Source organism: Elephantulus edwardii, unplaced genomic scaffold, assembly GCF_000299155.1.
Source record: "Elephantulus edwardii isolate Elephantulus edwardi_28Jun2011 unplaced genomic scaffold, EleEdw1.0 scaffold00140, whole genome shotgun sequence".
Taxonomy (NCBI): domain Eukaryota; kingdom Metazoa; phylum Chordata; class Mammalia; order Macroscelidea; family Macroscelididae; genus Elephantulus; species Elephantulus edwardii.
The window spans coordinates 877,620-898,641 of NW_006399890.1; the positions used below are offsets into that span (position 1 = coordinate 877,620).

At 36.5% G+C, this 21,022-nt stretch overlaps 1 protein-coding gene across 2 annotated transcripts in view; it reads left to right on the forward strand.

Annotated features, from left to right (window-relative positions):
• Window positions 1–21,022, forward strand: part of EXOC5 (exocyst complex component 5) — a 73,207-nt gene that overhangs the window by 30,009 nt on the left and 22,176 nt on the right. Inside the window, exons 2-5 of one of the 2 annotated variants that reach the window (XM_006894329.1) lie at window positions 5,902–5,996; window positions 7,133–7,280; window positions 11,995–12,189; window positions 16,599–16,663. In XM_006894329.1, the coding sequence (XP_006894391.1) occupies window positions 5,902–5,996; window positions 7,133–7,280; window positions 11,995–12,189; window positions 16,599–16,663 (503 nt within the window). The remainder of the gene's footprint in view (window positions 1–5,901; window positions 5,997–7,132; window positions 7,281–11,994; window positions 12,190–16,598; window positions 16,664–21,022) is intronic. The other variant, XM_006894330.1, reaches the window with a different exon arrangement.

Consider the following 21,022-nt stretch of genomic DNA (forward strand, 5'->3'; position numbering starts at 1 on the left):
TTTGTGTTTCTTACACACATTACATTTTGTCTTAGAAAATAATCACCATTGGTCTGTGCCCCCCAGTACTCCGTCTTTTCATATCCCCGCTGAATTTTTCCTGATTCCTTCATCTCCCTCAAGGTACCAAACTTTGCATCCCCATGACTTGTCCTCCCCATCCTCAACTTTTCTTTCTCCCTTCGGCTTTCCGTACACATCTTACTAGTTATTCTTTTGTTTTTATAATAATGATCTTGTGCGGTATTTATATACTCATATAATAGTACTGTCCTTATGAACCTGAGTTAATTCACTCAGCATAATGCACTCTAGTCTGTCCTGTGTTATATAATATTTTTCTAAATCTTTGGTCCTGAGTGTTTCATAGTATTCCATCATGTGAAAATGCCACAATTTCTCAGTGCAGTTATTTGTTTGTGGACATTTGGGCTGTTTCCATTTTCTTGCTATTGTAGATAACCCTGCTATGAACATCAGTGTGCAAATTTCCATTTGTGGCACAGTTCTGCTTTCCTTGGGGTATATTCCTATTGAGATTACAGTGCAGCTTCTTGCCACTAGACCACCAGAGCTCCTTAGTGGAATAATAGTTGAGTATATGGAATCTCTCTTTGTTCAGCTTTTTGAAGAAATGCCAAACTGCCTTCCAGAGTGGTTGTACCATTTTACAATCCCACCAGCAGTGTATGAGAGTTCCAGTCTCGCCACATCTTCTCCCATATTTATTGCTTACTGCCCTGTTAAACTGAGATGTCTTAAGTGTTGCTTTCTCATAAAATTTACTAGTTGCTGAGCCTTCTTCCCTATCATTTTTATACCATATGTCCCCACTTCTCATCATTGCTGTTTCCTTTGTTGTATACTTTTACAGTATCCAGGATTTCTCTTTCCTTCACATTATAATTAGCCATTTATGTGTTTGGGAGTTCTGGGTGGCACAGTTAATTGCCAGCTAAGAGGCTGGTGTTTCAAACTCATCCAGAGGCGACTCCTGAAAAGATCACAGTTTTGAAACACTGTGGACACTCTGGCCACCGTGAGTCAGAATGGACTTCCTGGCAGCTAACAATGTTTATGTAATTGCTTCTTCAATCTTGATATTTTCTACCTGGAAGATAATTCCTTGAGACTTTGGAAGAGACTTTAAATACTCTATTACTGAATAACCTCAAGTTATAAAGCCAGTACAAAAGAGTACACTCACCATTTCTCAAGCTGAAAGAACTGAAAAGAACAAATTTAGGCCTGAATTGCATCACTGAAGGATTCAGTGGGCAAATGCTTAATGATACAGGAAGTATCAAAAAACGATGAAAGGAATATATAGTGTCACTACAATAAAAAAAAATAATGTTGACACGAAACTGTTTGTAGGAAGTTAACATACTGTCAAGAACCACTGGTACTGAAGGAAGAAGTCCAAGCTGTGGTACAGGCATTGGAAAAATTAAGGTTCCAAGAATTGCTAGACTACTGGTTGAGGTGTTTTCAGCCAACAGATCCAGCCTTGGATATGCTGACAGTGACAGAAAACTGCCAGAAATAAAAGCTATATTAAAAAAAGACTAAGGATAAGGGTTTTGGCTGAAAGCAGAGAATACCAGAAAGATACTTAGAGTTCTGCTGACTCTACAAATGTGTGGGTCTTCATAAATCATGGATAACATTGAGAAGAATGGGAATTCCTGAACATTTTGTTGTGCTCATACAGAACCTGTATGTAAATCAAACAGAACAGGGAAATACTATGTGGTTTAGATTCAAGAAAGGGGCACATCAGGGTTATATCCTTTCTTCATACCTATTTAGTTCTCATGCTGAGCAAATAATCCTAGAAGTTGGACTACATAAAGAAGAATGTGGCACCAGAATTGGAGAAAGAGTCATCAACAGCCTATGTTATGCAGATGACACAACCTTGATTTCAGAGTGAAGAGAATTTGAAGCACTTGTAGAAGCAAAGACTATATTCTTCAATATGGATTATACCTCAATATCAAGGAAACGAAAATCTTCACAACTGGACCAATAGGCAACATCAAGTTAGATGAGGGACATACTGAATTGTGAACAATTTCTTTTTACTTGGATATACAGTCAACAATGTTGTCACTCTGGAGAGTAAGGTATGCTTGATTGATGCAGACAGTGCTCTTTGCAATCACTTGCTATGCGTCAGAGAGTGGACAATGACTTGGGAGGATAAAAGGAGAATTGATGCCTTTGAGCTGTGGTGCTGGAGAAGAGTATTGAATATACCATGGACTGCTAAGAAAACGAACAGGTTCAACATAGAGAGGGTTAAACCAGGCTGCTCCTTGAAGGCAAGGATTCTAAAGCTTCATTTGACATACTTTGGACATGTTGAAAGGAGATACTAGTCCTTAGAGAAAGACTGTGCTTGGGAGGGTGGAAGGACAGTGCAGGAGAGGAAGACCCTCTATGAAGTGGATTGATTCAGTGACTGGGGTAATCGGCGTGATTGTGTCTGAGACAGTGAGGTTGGCACAGGATAGAGCACGGTTTAGGACTGTTGTACATAGGGTCGCTGTGAGTCACAGGCAATTCGTCGGCCCATAACAACAACAACAACATGCATTTTAGGAGTAGTCAGTAGGGAAAAAAAAAAGAATATGCTCAATCTTCATTAATATGCTGAGTATATTTATAAAGAAAGTATATTGTGTTGTCATTATGGGCAATGTTTTATAATGTCAATTAATTCAAGTTTGTGTTAACATTTTTCAAGTTCTTACATACTTCCTGGTACTTATTCCATCCATTATTTAAAAAAAAAAAAAGATATGTTACAGTGGACAAATCTGTTGTGCTGTCAGAGACCTCTTTAAAGTACTAAAGAACAAGGGTGTCAGTTTAAAGAATAAGGTATCTCTGACCCAAGCTATGCTGGTTTTCATTTGCTTCATATTCATGTGAAAATTGTCAATGAGTAAGACTAAAGAAGAATGCAAGCCTTTGAATTGTGTTGGGGAAGAATACTGAAGGTACATGAACTGCCAAAAAAATAAACTGTCTCACAAACTTTGGCCATGTTGTCAGGAAGTGCTAGTCCTTGGGAATATATAGCATACTGGGGAAAGTAAAGAGTCGAAGAAAAAGAAGACCCTCAGTAAAGTAGATTGGCACAGTGAGTGTAAGAACGGGCCTGAGCTTGGTGAAGATAGGATGGCCCATGATGGTAGGACAAGGTTTCGATCTGTTGTTCATAGGGTCCATATGAGTGTAATTACCTCTGTGACTTCTAACAACAGCAACTAATAAATTAGTCTTTTCTGTCTCCCAACTACCTCATGTATTAACAATTCACATAATTGTTGTTGTTGTTATTGTTATTATTATCATCTTTATCTGCCTGTGAGTCAGTTCTGACTTTATGTGCAAAAGAGGAAACGCTGCATGGTTCTGCACTGTCTTTACTATTTCTGTGCTTGAGTTCATTGTTGGCAGTCACTCATTGAGGTGCTACCAAAAGTATCTCCTAATTCCATGTGACCAAACATGATGACTTTCTCCATGGTCTGGTCCTCCCTGATAACGTGTTTAAAGTCCTTGAGATGAAGTCTCTCTGTCCTCCCCTCTAGGGAGCATCCTGACCATAAGACTTAAAAATATCTTTTTTTCCCCCAACAGGAAAATTTAAAGACTTCCGTTTTCTTTACTTTTCCTTATTCATTGTCCAATTTTATATGCATGTAAAGCAGTTTGAAATTGTCATGGCTGAGGTCAGGCTTACTCTAGTGCTCCTTTTAAATATCTTTTATAAGAAATTTTTATTGCGATTAATTTTGACAACAGATTTTTCCCTCAACAGTTTACACAGATTTTGGTTGAAAATTAGAACAAATGAGTTTACAATTGAGCAGCTCATATACATTTTGTCTCATACTACTGATTGCAGTCAAACAGTGTGACATCACCCATCTCGTTAACTCCCTCCAGGACTACCCTTTGTTTCTAGTTTTCTTTCCTCCCTTTTTCCTAACCCTCTTGCTCTTGGAACATTATCCTTGGGCATATGCTGCTCTTTTGATCTCCAGTAGTTACCATTTTACAAAATAAGTACTTCCTTAGTAGTGGTAGTCTTAAAGACTTGTCTGTAGTTTAATTAGGGGAGGTGTAGTGGCCTAAGGAGTGGGTAAGGATGATGTCAGTCTAAATGCAAGCAGTTCAAATCCAGCAGCTGTTCCAATGGGAAAAAATGGACAGTCTCCTTTGGTGCATTTTATAGCTTCTGAAAACCTTTTAGAGGGCTAGCGATGAATGAGTCTCTTCTGAGTAGACAGCAATGGGTTGAGAGTTGAGTTTGATTGACTGAAAGTGAGCTGCAAGGGTGTATTCACTTCCATGCCTGAAGGGTGGCTACAGGGCTATAGTTTCCTGGGTACTGTTCATTTCTGTGTGACCAGTAAGTGTAATTGATCTGTAAGCTTGATTTTGCTTTTTAATACTTTAAAGTGGTCTTTTTTCTGCAGTTTTGCTCAATACAGTAGGTTGTCCGATTTCTTGGCTGCTGATTCCTGGTTATTAATACTGTAGTTTATAAACACATTTTAAGTTTTTCTTCTCACACATTATTACATAAGTTCTATTTCTCCTTCCCCTTTTAGACATTGGATTTTTAAGATGCTGTCTGTATTTTATGCATCTTTTTCTTCCAGAACTTAACAGAGTTCTTGGTACTAAACATTTTTGTTGAATGAACTTCTATCAGTGAAATCAGTGAAGAAAACAGCGGCACAAATAAGGTTTTAAAGTAATAAAAGTGGGAAATTTTACAGGAATTACCAGGAGTTGCAATACTATAAATTACATGCTCAGTTGATAACATTATTTGGCTTCCCCTTAACAGGAAAAATAATACGATGCACAGTATGTAAATATGTGTTTTCAATTTTTCGGTTGAGTCAGAATCAACCCTGCAGCAGATTTTCAGAGGCTGTAAATCACATGGGAGAAGATTGCTCATCTTTCTTCCTTTGAGCCACTGGTGTATTCAGACTATCAGCAAGGCATTGTTAGTCTTAAAACGTGTTAATCTACTTGCTGATGGTGAATATTATAATATTTATTTTCTTGATTTGGGTCTTTATATATCCCTTTAAAAAATAAATGTTGCTGCTTTTTTTGGTTTGTAACCTAATTTTTGTCTGATTATTCTGAACATTTTTTACCTGTTATGTTAAATATGTTTATACAAATGCTTTAATAGGTAACTAAAGTTTACCATCATTTACCAATCATAAACTTTGTTAAACATGCATAATGCTTCAGTGTATATTCTAGAAGAATGTGCATATTTTTCCCTTAGAATTACTTAGTAAATGAACATTTTTTACATTGTTACAATTTTACTAATTATCTTCTGAAATTATTACACGTATTAACATTTCTGAGAAAAATGACAGTTCAAATTTTAGCTTGCCCTCTTCTGTAATGGGGGGGGGCAAACGAGGGAGGAGTCAACCAAAAAAAAGTTTTGCTAGTTTGCAAGTTTGAAATATTGTCATGGTTGTGGGTTGTGGGATTATTTTTGTTTAAAAGAAAAAAATATATTTATTTGACCTTAATTGAGAACTAATGAAGTTGCATGTTTCCCCTGCTATTTGTATTTATTATTAAACTAGTTGTGATGTTTGCATATTGTTGCTCTTGAGTTTTCTAACTGATAATTACTGCTATTCTGATATTCTCATTTTATTAAGTATTTTGTTTACTAAAGATTTAATTGAAACTATAACATGAGTTAATAGTAATTTGATTCCATTTTAAATTGTCACGTAATCCAACTCTGTTGTACTTTTGTAGGTGGTACCTCTAGTTTATCTTTTGTGAAACTTAAAGCAGTGTGTTTTATTGTTTGTTTGTTTTTTTAACTAGGAGCCTTTTGTGGCAGATGAGTATATTGAACGTCTTGTGTGGAGAACCCCAGGAGGGGGCTCTCGAGGAGGAGCAGAAGCTTTTGATCCCAAAAGGTAAAACTGTGGTGGTTGGGTTTTTTTTTAATAGATTAAATAATAGCTTATGTTTGTAATAGAAGTAATTGTTTATATTCATTTTTAACATTCATTTAAAAGGAATTTTAATTTAGATTAGACAATAAAAGACCTAGCAATAAGCAATAGAAATTGAGCATTATAAGTTTAGGATTATTTTTTTCTTTTATTTCCTGTTAGAAGTTTAAGGAGTCCTGTTGACTTAGTGGTAAGAAGCTGAAATCCCAAAGGCATGTAGTTTGAATCCACCAGCTGCTCCACAGGAGGATGAGTGATCTTTTGCCTTTAAAAACCTGGAAGGTCAGCTACGAGTTGGTTCCAACTCAAAGGCACACAATAACAACAGCTTAGTTTAGAGAAGCACTTTAATTTCTCTTTAACTGTGAGGAAGGAATTTTACTGACTATAGGAATTTAATTTTTTTCACCAGTTATTTTTGAATTAGAGTGGCTCGTAAGCTGTAAAATGGAAACATACTGAATGTTATTTTAAATATTTATAAATCAGGTGAAGAGAACCCGTATATCCTAGAATGCACAATATTATTTTAAAATAAATGGTTACTTTTATTTACATTTTTGATTGTCATATAGACTGTAAAATAGATTTATATTTTGGGGCTTAATGAGGATTCTAGGTAAGATTTTTATTCACCATAGAGATAAGATACTAAGAACCCAAACAGGTAAAACTAGTTAATTTTAAAAATCATTTTATAAAAAACTGTATGTTCTGGACAAATTTCTGAAGCCATGAAGTAGCAAGAATATCTTATTGATTAAAGAAATTATCATAACAAAATGCTGTGGAGAAAATGAACATGATCATCTGTAAATTCAGGAACTCTCTTTCTCTCATTCTTGTTGAGTCAGAACCAGCTCATAGCTGACGTCAGCAGATTTTCAGGGTTCTATAAGTTGCAGAAGAGGAGACTGCCCATCATTCTCCCTCTGAACAGCTTATGGATTTGAACATCCAGCCTTTTGGTTGGCAGCATTTCTCCACTAGAGTTCCCTCAAGGAGTTCTTACTAAGTCTTTATTTTTAATTGAACTGGTTGATTCCAAATGGCTAATTCTAGATTAATTGATTCATGCTTTTCCACCCCTCTACTAGATTATTAGAAGAATTTGTAAATCATATTCAAGAACTCCAAATAATGGATGAAAGGATCCAAAGAAAAGTAGAGAAACTAGAACAACAATGTCAGAAAGAAGCCAAGGAATTTGCCAAGAAGGTCCAGGAGCTCCAGAAAAGCAATCAGGTGAACATTTAGGTAGACAATAAATAGTTCTTACTGCGGTTAGTAGTAAGAAATGGAAGTCCTCATTATACACTGTTTGCAAACTTTACTTGGCAACCCAAAAGGTAAATTGTTAGATTATGAACTTGAGAACAGAGAACAATAAAGAATGCTTAAAAGCAGCTTTATTAGGGGAGCTCTGGGGCGAGGTTCCTTGTTCTGAAGTTGCAGAGGAGGAAGTTGCACTCTGAACATATTGGGTAGGGTTTTTATAACAAGGTCTTTAGAGAGGAAAGGGAAGGACATTCCATTGTGATTTATGGTTTATCAGTTCAGCCAGGTGGGCAAGGCCATTCACTCTTCTTATCAACGTGTGTATTCTTTCAATTCTTTATTCTCCCCCTTGGCCCCATCTTCAGACCTAACATAAATAACATTTGCTTTTATTGAATTTCCACAACTAATTATTTTGTAAAATTGTTTAAAACATAAGTATCCTCAAATTAATCTTTTAGTTAAAATATATTACAGTAAGTGCAGTAATTTGCTTGTTGTGAATTGTCATGTTGTTTCTAACTAAGACTTTTCCTAACCCTTCACCTTGTGTGCAGAGTAGAACTGCACCACACAATTTTCAGGCCCGTGGTCTTTTGAAAGCTGATTGCCTGTCTTTCACAGAGGCTCTGAGTGGATTTTAACTGCCAGTCTTTTGGCCAGTAGTTGAATGCTTAATTGTTTGTTCCATTCAAAGACTCCATAGCTTGTATTCAAACAAATAAACCAAGCCGGTTTTTCTGGAGTCATTTCTGACTCACAGGGACTCTGTGAGTAGAAAGTAGAGCTGTCCTTTGAATTTCCAGTGCTGTAATTTTTACAGAAGTCAACTGCAACCAAGTGGCTGGTGGGTTGGAATGGCCAGCCTTTTGGCTAGCATCCAAATGCTAAACCACTGAAATACTAGGGTTCCTTCATTTGCATACTCCTCTTTCCTCCCAACCCCCGCCCCCAATTTCTAACTCAGGGTGATTCTTTAAGACAGAGTGCAACTGCTCTATGGTGTTTCCAAGGCTGTAAATCTTTATAGAGTCAGTGACTTCTTTCTTTCTTTCCTGGGGTGGCTCATGGCTTCTACACACCTACTTTTTGCCTAGTAGCTGAATACTTAACTACTGGTTTGTATGTTCTTAGGTTCTGTTGAGTCGGAACCAACTCTGACCCTTTGGCAGGCTTTCAGAGGTGTCTTTCTCCCACAAAGCAGCTAATGGATTTAAACTGTGTGCCTTTGGGTTGGAAACGCAGCTCCCTACTACTAGGCCCCCAGAGCTTCCTACTGATTTGTTTAGACTTTCCTTCTATATGTAACTTTTTTAAAAAGTCCAGTCTAATTATAGTAACCACTGAGTTTTCGTACCCCCTTTCATGGCATATAATGTTAAGGCAATTAATTGTTCATCGTTATCTGTTAACAAACACTCTTGGCACTGGCTTGCTACTGAATATTGGTTTGGCATCAAAATCAAATAAAAGTACTTTCTTCTCAGGGTTCTCATACAAACCAAACTTTAAAGAATAACACTTTAGTTGACACATTTTTAGAAGATTTTTGTTAACTTGTATCCTTACGTATGCATTAATTCTCTTTTAATCATAAAGCAAAATAGTTGCTTTTAACTATTATTAGACTGATTGTTGACTGGATAAATTTTTTCTCCATAGAAAACCTGGTCACAGAAGTTTCACAAAAGCCATTAAGTTGGGTGTTTTTTGTTTGTTTTATATTCTCCCCTTCCCCTTTAATAATTTTGGAGTAAAACCAAGCCCTAGAATGTCCAGGGAATTGAGAACCAGTGTGAACCCTATGTGTGTCACTGGCTAATTTTTCAGAAGTTGATCGCCAGTTCTTACTTTTTATATACCTGTGAGTGGGCTGAAATTGTTGTGGTGTTGTTATGTGCCATTGAGTCGTTTGCGACTCATAGCGACCCTATGTACAACAGCCCTAAACCCTTCTCTATCCTGTGCCAATCGCACTGCCTCTGACACACCCATCCCAATTATCCCAGACACTGAATCAATCCACCTCATAGAGGGTCTTCCCCTCCTGCGCTGTCCTTCCACCCTCCCAAGCATGATGTCCCTCTCCAAGGACCTGTCCCTCCTTACAACATGTCCAAAGTATGGCAGACGAAGCCCCAGAATCCTTGCCTCCAAGGAGTAGCCTGTTTTAACCCTCTCCAGGATAAATCTGTTTGTTTTCTTGGCAGTCCAGGGTACATTCAGTACTCTTCTCCAGCACCACAGCTCAAAGGCATCAATTCTCCTTTTATCCTCCCTAGTCATTGTCCAACTCTCTGATGCATAACAAGTGATTGCAAAGACCATGGCCTGAATCAGATGCACCTTAGTCTCCAGAGACACACCATTGCTCTTAAGTACTTTAGAGAGGTCCCTAACAGCAGACTTTCCCATGGTAATACGTTTTTTGACTACCTGGCTGCTGGTAGCAAGAGTGTTGACTGTGGAGCCAAGCAAACTGAAGCTGTGAACAATCTCAGTCTCTTCGCCATCCATTGTGATGCTGCCAGTTGGTCCAGTGGTGAGAATCTTTGTCTTCTTGACGTTGGGCCTCAGTCCATATTGAAGGCTACAGTCCTTGACCCTCTGCAGCAAGTGCATGAGGTCCTCCCTTGTTTCAGCAATCAGGGTTGTGTCATCTGCATAATGCAGATTGTTAATAGATCTTCCACCAATTCTGATGCCACACTTCTCCAATCAGGAGCATTACTTGTTTACACTACCTAAGGATTCCATAAGCTTCAGGGTGATGACATTTCATCTCATTTACATTGGACATTTGTATCAGGAGGGACCAGTTATTGGACAAAGACTACTCCTACTTGGTAAAGTAGAATTTAGTGCTGCTGAATTAGTCCCAACTTTTGGTGACCCTACCTTGGGTTTCCTAGGCTGTGAGTCTTTAAGGAAAGAGACTGCATATCTTTTTCTCTTGGAGCCACTGGTGGATTCAGACCTCTAATCTTTTGGTATCAATGTGTAATGTACTGTGTCACTAGAGCTCCTCTGGTAAAGTAGAGAGGGAACAAAAAAGGAGAAAAACTCTCAACAAGTTGCATTGACACAATGACTGCCACAGTGAGCTCAAACATAGCAACAATTTTAAATGTGGTACAGGACCAGGGGTGTTTTCATTTTGTTGTGAATAGGATCACTGTGAAGCAGAACCAGTTGATGGCAGTTAACAACAGCAGGGACACCTGGGGGTTAAGTTGGTCAAGTTTAATATGGAACTCCTGAAACACGTTGCTGCTTAGGATGAAACTTGATTGCCTTGTCTAAGTGCAGGTAGGTTGACAAATAGTATTTAGCTCTGCTGCCTCCCTGGGGCCAGTTGTTGAAGGAGTTGGTAAGCGGATGTCTCTTAAAAATTTATTAACTGGGTTTCTTTATTTATGCATATGTGGCTGTGAGAAAATATTTCATAATGGAGTCATATTTAAATAAAAATGTGTTTTAAGAAGATTAGAGTGAGTGATGGTTTCCAAATATTTCTAATGCACTTTCCACTTTATACAAATAGTGTTAACAGTCTCTGGAGCCTGTATTCTTTAGTTTGAACTGGAGTTCTGCCCCTTATTAGCTATGTAATCTGAAACAATTTAATTTCTCTTTGCCTTTCTGGCCCATCTGTCATACCTTTTTCATGTTACATAGTTGTGAGGGTTGAATAAATTCATACGTGTAGTATGCTTTGAACAGTGTTTAGTACAAAGAAAGCACCCAATAAATGATAGCTACACCCTTCACATTTTCCTTAGAGCAGAAGTACCATACTGAGTTAGCAGTGATTTTGTTATTAGCAGTTCTAGGCAATTTGTTACACATAATTTTAATCTAATATAGGACAATCAGTGTACCCTAGGAGAAAGGAAAGGACATTCTAAAAATAAATTTACCTGTGCCTTAGAATAATTGCTGCAATGTTTTCTGGTTTTCAAATTCTTAAGTGCTATGAAGTCAACTAAAGCTCATGGCGACTCTGTGAACAATGGATCTGAACCTTGTCCTATCCTGTATCATGCTTATAATTTCTAATATACTCGAGCCATTGTTGTAGTCATTGTGTATTTATCTTGTTGAAGGTTTAACTCTCTCTTGCTGACCCTCCACCATTCCAAACTAGGGGTGTGAAGTTTTATTTAATATATACTATCAGGATTTCTCTTAAGATAGTTTTGTTAAATACATTATTTTTAAGCAGTGTTTGTTTTTTACTTTAAATATATTTCTTACTCTTTTTTGTCTATTAACAGGTATATTGTCCCTTTGACTCTTAAATTATTACCTAAAGGCTAAGTGGTTCCTGGTATTCTGTTAACACGTTGCCGCAAATGATGGCAAAATGTGTTTCTAAGCACGGTCATCATTTTAAAAGTGCTTGGCAATGTGTTAAACTGGAAATAATATTTATTAGCTCAACTATTTTATTTATTGAAAGTGTTTGTAATAAAATTATTTCCCTAATCAAAGATGTAAAAGTTTGTAGCTTGGTTAAACAATTGTCAGATGGTGTGCTAAAGATCATTAATTATTTCTGTATAGCTTATCCTATTAACTTCTGTGGTGTTAGCATTTAGTTTATTGGTTGCTTAGTTTTTGCAGCAACTTAAAAATTGCTTCTCTCATTGTTTTTTATGCCTATGCACATTTTTCCTAGGTTGCCTTCCAACATTTCCAAGAACTAGATGAGCATATCAGCTATGTAGCAACCAAGGTCTGTCACCTTGGAGATCAGTTGGAGGGGGTAAACACACCCAGACAACGGGCAGTGGAGGCCCAGAAGCTAATGAAATACTTTAATGAGTTTCTTGATGGAGAACTGAAATCTGATGTTTTTACAAATTCTGAAAAGGTAAGCACAAACATTGTCAGAAAGATCAAAGCAAATTACAGTATTAATGACAATATCCTAATTATGAGCTCTAGTTATTACTTTCCAGAGTCAGACTTCAAATCACTGAGTAACTGACTCATGAAAATATTTTCTTTTTCTGAAATGTTAATGAACATACTTGTCTGTAAATTTCTAATAAAGTGCTGATGTTCCATTTTAATTGGGTTGACTAGAATTTCTTGGTTATGAAATTATATGCAGTTTACAAAGAAATATTTCTATAAGTATTTCTTTTTTAATAATCAACAAACAATGATGGGATTTTTTTTTTAAAATTTTCATTTTGAATAATTACATTCCACTGAGGCTTGGTGGAGAGGGGTGGGGATAGTCTGACCTAAGCCACTAATAAGCTAAAATGTCTGTCTTATAAAAATTCAGAGCTCCTTTAAAAAGAAAAGAAATAAAGATCTTGCAAACAGTTAAAGCATAGTTTGGACCAAGGAAAATTGAAAATATGAATTAATTGTTTATGTTAATCCTTTTCATAGCCCTAGTCACTTAATCCTGGTCTAAGGGTACATGGTATTCGCTGCGCTACAATCTTAAAAGGTAATTTAGCTCACTTTCTTCCCCTCAGGGAAAAAAGAAATTTAAATGCATGAAAAAAAAAGGGTATTCTTATATATAGTAAATAAATTGACATAATAACATGGTCCAATAATGTATTACAATAATGTATAGTCTCCCTGAATTATTCCAGGTTTACTCTATATAGTAGGAGATAGTGGAATATTAAGCAGCACATCTTTTCTGACTCAGACATACAGAGATACAGAATTTAATATTTTTAGATATTAAAATATGTTTACATTTATAATTTTTGAACAGAAAATAGTATTTTAAAGGATGAGTGTGAGAAATTTGTGGTATGAAGTAAAACTGGTAAGATTAATATCAAGAAGGATATTGTAGTTGAATTAAGCTTGCCAAACATTGGGAGCATTTAGCTTTGCACATTTGTGTGAATTTTTAACATATGGGGTTTGGTGTGTCAGAATTAGTGAGACTGGCTCAGGACAGGAAAGGGTTCAGAGCTACTATCCATAGGGTCACTATGCATTGCAGGCGACTCAGCCAATAACGTTCTGTGACAGGTTTGGAAGTAGGAGTGTCATCTACTTGCTAAACAACTTGCCTCCTGAAACTATGAACTTTGATTAATGTTGATAGTTTGTAGAGGGGCTTCAAGCCTTTTGTTCAAGGGTCGCTATGAGTCATGCTCAACTCGAAGGCAATTAACAACAGCAACAACAACATATACAAGTGTGAACACTGAACTCTTTTTTTGATCACTTACAGAAGGATTCAGTTTTCTTTTATCAATTTCCTAAATACAAATTTACAAATTTATCATGTCTTTATTATAAAATATGTTTTGTATGTATAATTACTATATATAACTTAAACTTTGCATCTTTTGGAATAGACAGTGTATTATTGCTTTAGTATACCAGAAATGCAGATATTTTACCCAGTATGAGTTACCTGATTTCACTCAGCTCAAGACAGTTATTTAGAATCTAGAGAAAAATTATTTTTTAAATTTTATATTGACTGATTATAAATTATTTAACTGATCTATAATGTTTTTCATCAAGCAGTTATGTTCTTTTCCTTTTTCGTTAAACCTTTTAGTAATCCTCAGTTTAGTATAGTTCAGTGTAGTTCTTGGTGTTCCTACTGTATCTTAATTTTTTAAATTTTAATTAAGAGAAAAAAATACCTCTTTCAGTGAAGTTTATTCACTTCATTATTTAGCTATAAGTTTTGAGGAATCATGTAGACCAGTATGGTATTTCATCTAATTCCTATTATTTTTCTCTCCTTGGCTTCACTCTCTTCCCTATAAGTTTTGTTTTTACCTTCTGTATTGTTTGTTTTGTTTTATTTTATCCTCCTCTCCCTATTACTTTGTTTTTTACTCATGTCTTCCATAAATTTTGGACTACTATTTGTTAATTATGAAGCCTTGGTGGTGTTGGTGTAGTGAATTATATGTTGCATTGCTAGCTTGATGTTTAGTAGTTCAAATCTACCAGTTATTGCACAGGAGAAGGAGTGGCAGTCTCCTCCTGTACCAGTCAGATCTAATTTGACAGTACACACACAAAAAAAAGAATAAAATTGTTTTTAAAAAAATTGTAGCCTTGAAAGTTGATCAAGCTTGCCGGGAGTCTGAATCAGCAGTATTACAGTGATTTGCTATTTATTTGCTAATTATTAATCATTCTTTTTACCTGGTAATATCACAGTTAACCCTATTTAACAGTTCATAGAGGATACTAGATTGTCAGTTATCAGGTAAACTTCTAGTGATATCAATTTCTGAACTCCTTGCCAGCTGCATTCCTAGTAGAAAGAAGAGGAAAATCACCCATGCTATTGGGAAGGTGCGTGGTTGATGCTGGGACTAGAATGTATCATCTGTCCTGTCATCCTAATACTTACTAACAAATGTACGCAAACAAGTGGCACAAATGGTCAAGGGTGACAACTAGCCTTCAGAAGGTTGGTGATTCAAACCCACCCAGAGCACCTAAGAAGACAGTTCTGCTGAGCTGTTTCTGGAAAAATCAGAGCATTGGAACCACTCTGAACACATGGTTTCTCCCAGAGTTGGAACTGATTTCTGACTGGGACGGTTTACAGTATTTTTTTTTTTTAAATTTAGTTTATTTTTCATTTCAATGAACATCTACAGAGATTTTTTAATTCCATTCATTCATTGTTGCACCCTTCTCCCCTCCCCCCCCGTTTGCTCCTCTCCTTGAAAAGCAAAAGAAAAACTCCCTCATTGGTACACAATCCCCCCCGCACCTCCCCCAACCCCACCCCCAACCCCAAATATAATCCACTCTGCAACCCTCATTGCGTACTCCTACGATAAACATAATGCCCTAAAATATAATACTTTTAGACTATTCTCTCCCCCATAGACTTCAATGCCATAAACACATTTCATCCAGTTTTTCTCAGTCTAGTTGACAACATATTAAGGATCACTTCTGCTTTAAATAGCTTTACAAAGTAATTAACTGTAGGAAATTGAATAAAAATGTTACTGTTGTATTTCTTACTGTATTAAACCGTTGGTAAATAGCACACTGAAGGACTTTGATTTCTTATTAAAATAACAGACTGTTGATGGACACAAAGCTGGCTGTGTGCTAAGCAGATTCTTTTTGAAAGAAGTGAGGAGAAAACCATGTACATAGCTAATACAACTAAATGACATGGGAAATAGTGATGCCTTCGTTACAGTCCATGTGCAGCAGGATAGACCAGCTGTTGATAACGGAAAATGACAGTAATATGATGACTAGGAGAGAAGAGGTAACAGAAGTAGCTATGCTAATATTCACTGTCACTTGAAGCTGTAAGTGATTTACAGTCTCTGCTCTTCCTAATCACAATTGTTGAACAAGTTTCACGGGAGTATTTAGATAGGAAAAGCTATATTAATGTTTTTCAAACTCAACTCATACCTGACCTACCAGCAGATTTTTAGAGGGTGTAAAGTGCACAAGAGGAGATTTCTCATCTTTCTCCCAATGGAGTAACTGGTGAATTTGAACTGCCAAGCCACTAGGCCACCAGATCATTGTTTTTATTTTTTCAGTGTGGAAAAAAATGAATAATCATAAAATCAGTTATTGAGCTAGAAATAGTTTTAAACTGTGCCAGAATGAAAACTCTGTGATTAAGAAATGTAAATATGTAACTCTCCAACACTATATTATGGGTAGAAACAATTAAATAGCAGCATTTTCAGAATTTTAGAACTATTGCCTTTAGTACCATACCTTAAGTAAGTACACACTTAATTGTATTTAATTTAATATAAAAGAGATTTTATAGTAAACTTTATCTTTGTTTTTAAAACAAACAAATTTATAGTACATTTTATAGGTAGGATTCTTTTTGGTTTTGTCTTATTCACTTAGCTTAAAATGGGATATATGTAGCTGTATAAGCCAGATAATTTTCCGCGAATCATATTTATTCTTTGTAGGTTCATAAAACTTAGAATAGACTTACACTTTTATTTCCAGCAAGAAGTAGTTTAATTTCTTCACAGTAAACTTGAACTACAGGTTTCACTTGGGAGGGTATAATGGCATTGTAAAATAATGAATTCTCAGAAGCAGAAGGAGAAATGCTTTGTTGACTCATGATTGATCAAACCCCAGATGCATACCTGTTGTAAACAAGGTTAGATGCGTTGTGCATTTTTAAAATAAAATTGACCAAAAGTAGGGATTCTGGGGTTACAAAGGGGTATATTGCTATTTTCAGTTATGTGTGTAATAATTAATTTTGGCATGCATAGGATATTTATTTTAATTATTTTATTTTTTTGATAGATAAAGGAGGCAGCAGACATCATTCAGAAGTTGCACCTAATTGCCCAGGAGCTACCTTTTGACAGGCAAGTTTATTTCTCAAGAGTTCATTTGAATGTATGATCTCATTTCTAGAATAAAAATTTTGATGGGTGGGAAGGGGGTGTTTATCTAGGTTTGCACAATTTGATGTGTGTGTGGGTCAAAAAAAATGAGAAAGATCTTGTGTGAAAAACAATGTATTCAGACTTCATAAATAAATCAGTATAAGATTAAAAAAAATTATTTGCTCAGCCAAAAGAAATTTTTTTCTTTATGATTATTTTTGTTCATTAGTAAAATGTTTTTCTTCAGAGAAAAAGTTTTTCCCCTAGGTATTTTGTTGTGGCATGTGCACACAGTAAAATATGTTTCTACATGTGCTTTCATTTCTACATTGATTACATTGAACTTGTACAACTAATCTCATCCTCCTTTTTAATGTTGTTCCTGCCAATTAAGGTAAATTATGACCCTCTAAAATTTTGTCTTGTCTTTTGAATTCTTATCAGTTTGATCCCATGTAGATCTTAAGAGAGCACCAATACTCAAGGTAGACCATTTTAACTGAGAAAGCTGACCTGTTGTTTTATTTTAAGAAGATTTCAGGGGATATTATTGGTTTAAGATTTAATGATTGTCTCAGGACTGTCATTTTAGGGGTTTATGAGCATTTGAAATTCAATTCTGCATTTCCCTGCTTTGATCAAGAGTCTTCTGTGGAAGATTTGAACAAAATATTCATTAAATGTAACTAGTTCTTAGGGAACTCTGGTGGTCTAGTGGCAAGAAGCTGCACTGCAATCCAAGAGGTGTGCGGTTAGAATCCACCAGATGCTCTGCTGGAGAAGGAGAGACAGTCTCCTGTACCAGTCAGATCTGATTTTACAGTGCACACACACACACAAATAATAAAATTTAAAAAAATGTGACTAGTTCTTCTGGTTCCATGACAAAGGCAGTTGTTCATAGAGTCTGTTGTTCACACATTTCATTTTCTCTTCCCATTTCTAACTGCCCTCTCCCGTTTAGTTCCAAGTGACTGGAGACCAATTGTTATGCCTTTGATAGTTGTTTTTAAGACAACAGGAACTGCACTTCAAACCAGGAGGTAGAGCAGAAGCACTGTTAAAACATGTTTCTAGGCCAATTATTTGGGATAACCCATGAAATCATGACCCTAAACCTTCAAACAAAGGAACTAGATCTCATGAGGTTTTTGGATCCACATAAACAGCCTCAACTACAAGGGAAAGAAAATGATTAGATGAAAGAGAATATTGTGTTTTCATTCTTTCAACTTAGAGAACCAAGATGGTAGGGGACATTGAGAGTTTAGGCATATGATCATTCTACTTCTTTTACCTAACTTTAGATAGTGGTTCTTAAGCTGTTTGAGGTCATGGGCACTAGTGAAAGCTACTTCCAAAATGTTTCTGTATACCGTGGAATTTTAGATCTATGGCTTATCTTTGAATCCTTTCCTAGGGACTTCAGATTAAGAATCTCTGTTTTAGATGCAATGTCCCAGGGCCATTACTAAATTAGGTATTAACACTTTCTTGCTAAAAGAAACTCTTCACTAAGAAGGATTTTTTTTTCATTATTTCCTCTAGATGATAGATTGTTAGTCTTGAAATAGAATTTGGTAATAATAGTTCACCCATGTAAATAGTTGAAAAAGTTTTTCTTTTGGACATAATTGTTACTGTTTTGATGATACCTGGCAATATGTAGGTACAGATAGGAAATGTTGTTATGTGCCGTCGAGTTGCTTGCAACTCATTGCAACCATATATACAGCAGCCCTAAACTCTTCTCTGTCCTGTGCCAATCACATTGTCTCTGGTACATCCATCCCAATGACCCCAGTCACTGAATCTATCCACCTCATAGAGGGCCTTCCCCTCCTGTGCTGTCCCTCCATCCTCCCCAAGCATGATGTCCCAAGGACCAGTCCCCAACATGTCCAAAGTATGTTAGATGAAGCCTCAGAATCCTTGCCTCCAAGGAGCCACCTGCTTTAACTCTCTCCTGGATGAATCTGTTTGTTTTCCTAGCAGTCCATGGTACCCTCAGTACTCTTCTCCAGCACCACAGCTCGAAGGCATCAGTTCTCCTTCTATCCTCCTTAGTCATTGTCCAACTCTCTGATGCATAACAAGTGATTGCAAAGACCATGACCTGTATCAGATGCACCTTAGTCTCCAGAGAGACACCATTGCTCTTCAGAACTTTGGAAAGGTCCCTAACAGCAGACTGTCCCATCTCAATACCTCTTTTAATTTCCTGGCTACTGGTGCTAAGAGTGTTGATTGTGGAGCCAAGCAAACTAAAGCTGTGAACAATCTCAATCTCTTCACCATCCATCCTGATGCTGCCAATTGGTCCAGTGGTGAGAATCTTTGTCTTCTTGACATTGAGCCTCAATCGATATTGAAGGCTGTAGTCCTTGACCCTCTGCAGCAAGCGCTTCAGGTCCTCCTCAGTTTCAGCAAGCAGAGTTGTGTCATCAGCATAACGCAGATTGTTGATAGATCTTCCACCAATCCTGACGCCACACTTCTCATAGAGCACAGCCTCCCGGATAATCTTTTCTGCATACAGGTTGAAATGGTATGGAGACAGGACACATCCCTGGCATATGCCCTTCACAATTTTGAACCATGCAGTGTTTACTTGCTCTGTTCTGACAGCTGCCTCTTGGTCCAAGTATAGGTTTCTCATTAGCATGATCAAGTGTTCTGGGATTCCCATTCTTCTCAGAGTCAGCCACAGTTTGTTATGGTCCACACAGTCAAACGCCTTTTTGCATAATCATTGAAACAAAGATAGACATTCCCCTGGTATTCCATGTTTTCAGCCAAGATCCATCTAACATTAGCTACAATATCCCTAGTACCAAGACCTCTTCTAAACACAGCCTGGACTTCTGACAGTTCTCTGCTGATGTGCTGTTCCAGTCAAATAGTATACTTAAAATGATCCCTGGTAGTACAGGAGTTACGTATTCACTCCTAACTGAATAGCTAGTAACTTGAATCTGCCACCTACAGTGTGGGAGAAAGATGTGACAGTTTCCGTGTCTGTGAAGATGACAGCTATGGAAACCCAATGAGCCATCTCTGTTTTGTCCTGAAGGGTCATTCTGAGTCTAAATGGCAACAATTGGCTATATTTAAAACATAATCATTATCTTAATTATGAACATTGAGAATGATTTAATAGCATAAATTGTATATCTTCATTTTACTCCCAGCTGTTCGTAGCATAAAGGTTAAGCAATAATGATCATTTGTCAATATTTAGCTATTGTTACTAATCATACTTGCCCAGAATTAATATGGAAATAATTTTTAAAGTAACCTCATTTCTATTAAGAATTTTACCATTTATTGACAGAGAGAAAATATGTCCTGATTCACAGTAGGTGCTTCAGAACTGTCAGATCTGGCTTGTACCTTTTTTCTACATTTCATTCTTTCTCTCTTAAACAACTGCACAAATACTTAACTCTTTCCAATCTCAATTATGTACTTCTCTTACAGTTTTTTAAACGTCTACCATGCTTTATAGTTGAACACATACTAATCAGATTTTTTCCCTCACGCTGATAAATACGGTTTTGTATTCACTCTTTGCCCACTATTACTCTAACACATCTCTTTTTTAGTGACTCTCGAAGTTTTCATTTCCTCCATCTATCTTTTGCATTTCTATTGTCACCTGTTCTTCTCTCCCTCCAAACTGACTGCATCGGATTTTACATCAGTTTTCCATGCAGTGTAAATGTCTTGGTACTTGAGATTTGAAAAAGATCTGTTGATGTTGCTGGTTTATTATGTGCTTTCAAGTCAGAACCAACTCATGGCCAACTTTCCATCAGATTTTCAGAGGCTGTTAATTGCATAAGTAGAGATTGCCTGTCTTTCTCCCACAGAGCACCTGATGGATTTGAACTGTGTGCCTTTGGGTTTTCAATGCAATGCCTTACCACTGAGCCACCAGAACTCCCTAGAAAGATTGCTAGTTTGTAGTACACTTACATTTTGGATTTTTATTTCTAAAAATTAGTTCCTCTGTTAACATTCATTGCATTCTTTTTTATGCCTCCATTCCCCCCCCCCAGTTTTAAAGCAATTCATCTAACATGTACTTATTCATAATTGTTTTTCTTTTAAATAGTAATAACAGAACTTCATTTTTCAATATTTCAGGGGAGGGAGAAAACCAACCATCAAGTGCATTTAAAATGCCAGTGAATATGAATCAGGATAGTGAGTCAGTTTTGAGATGGACTAGATGATTGGGTGCTTTATGGAGAATTCCTTAAATTATATCTCTTTTCCTCAAATTATATCACTTTTCTTAGCAAAGGAAATGGTTATTAAATTTCATTTTATTTT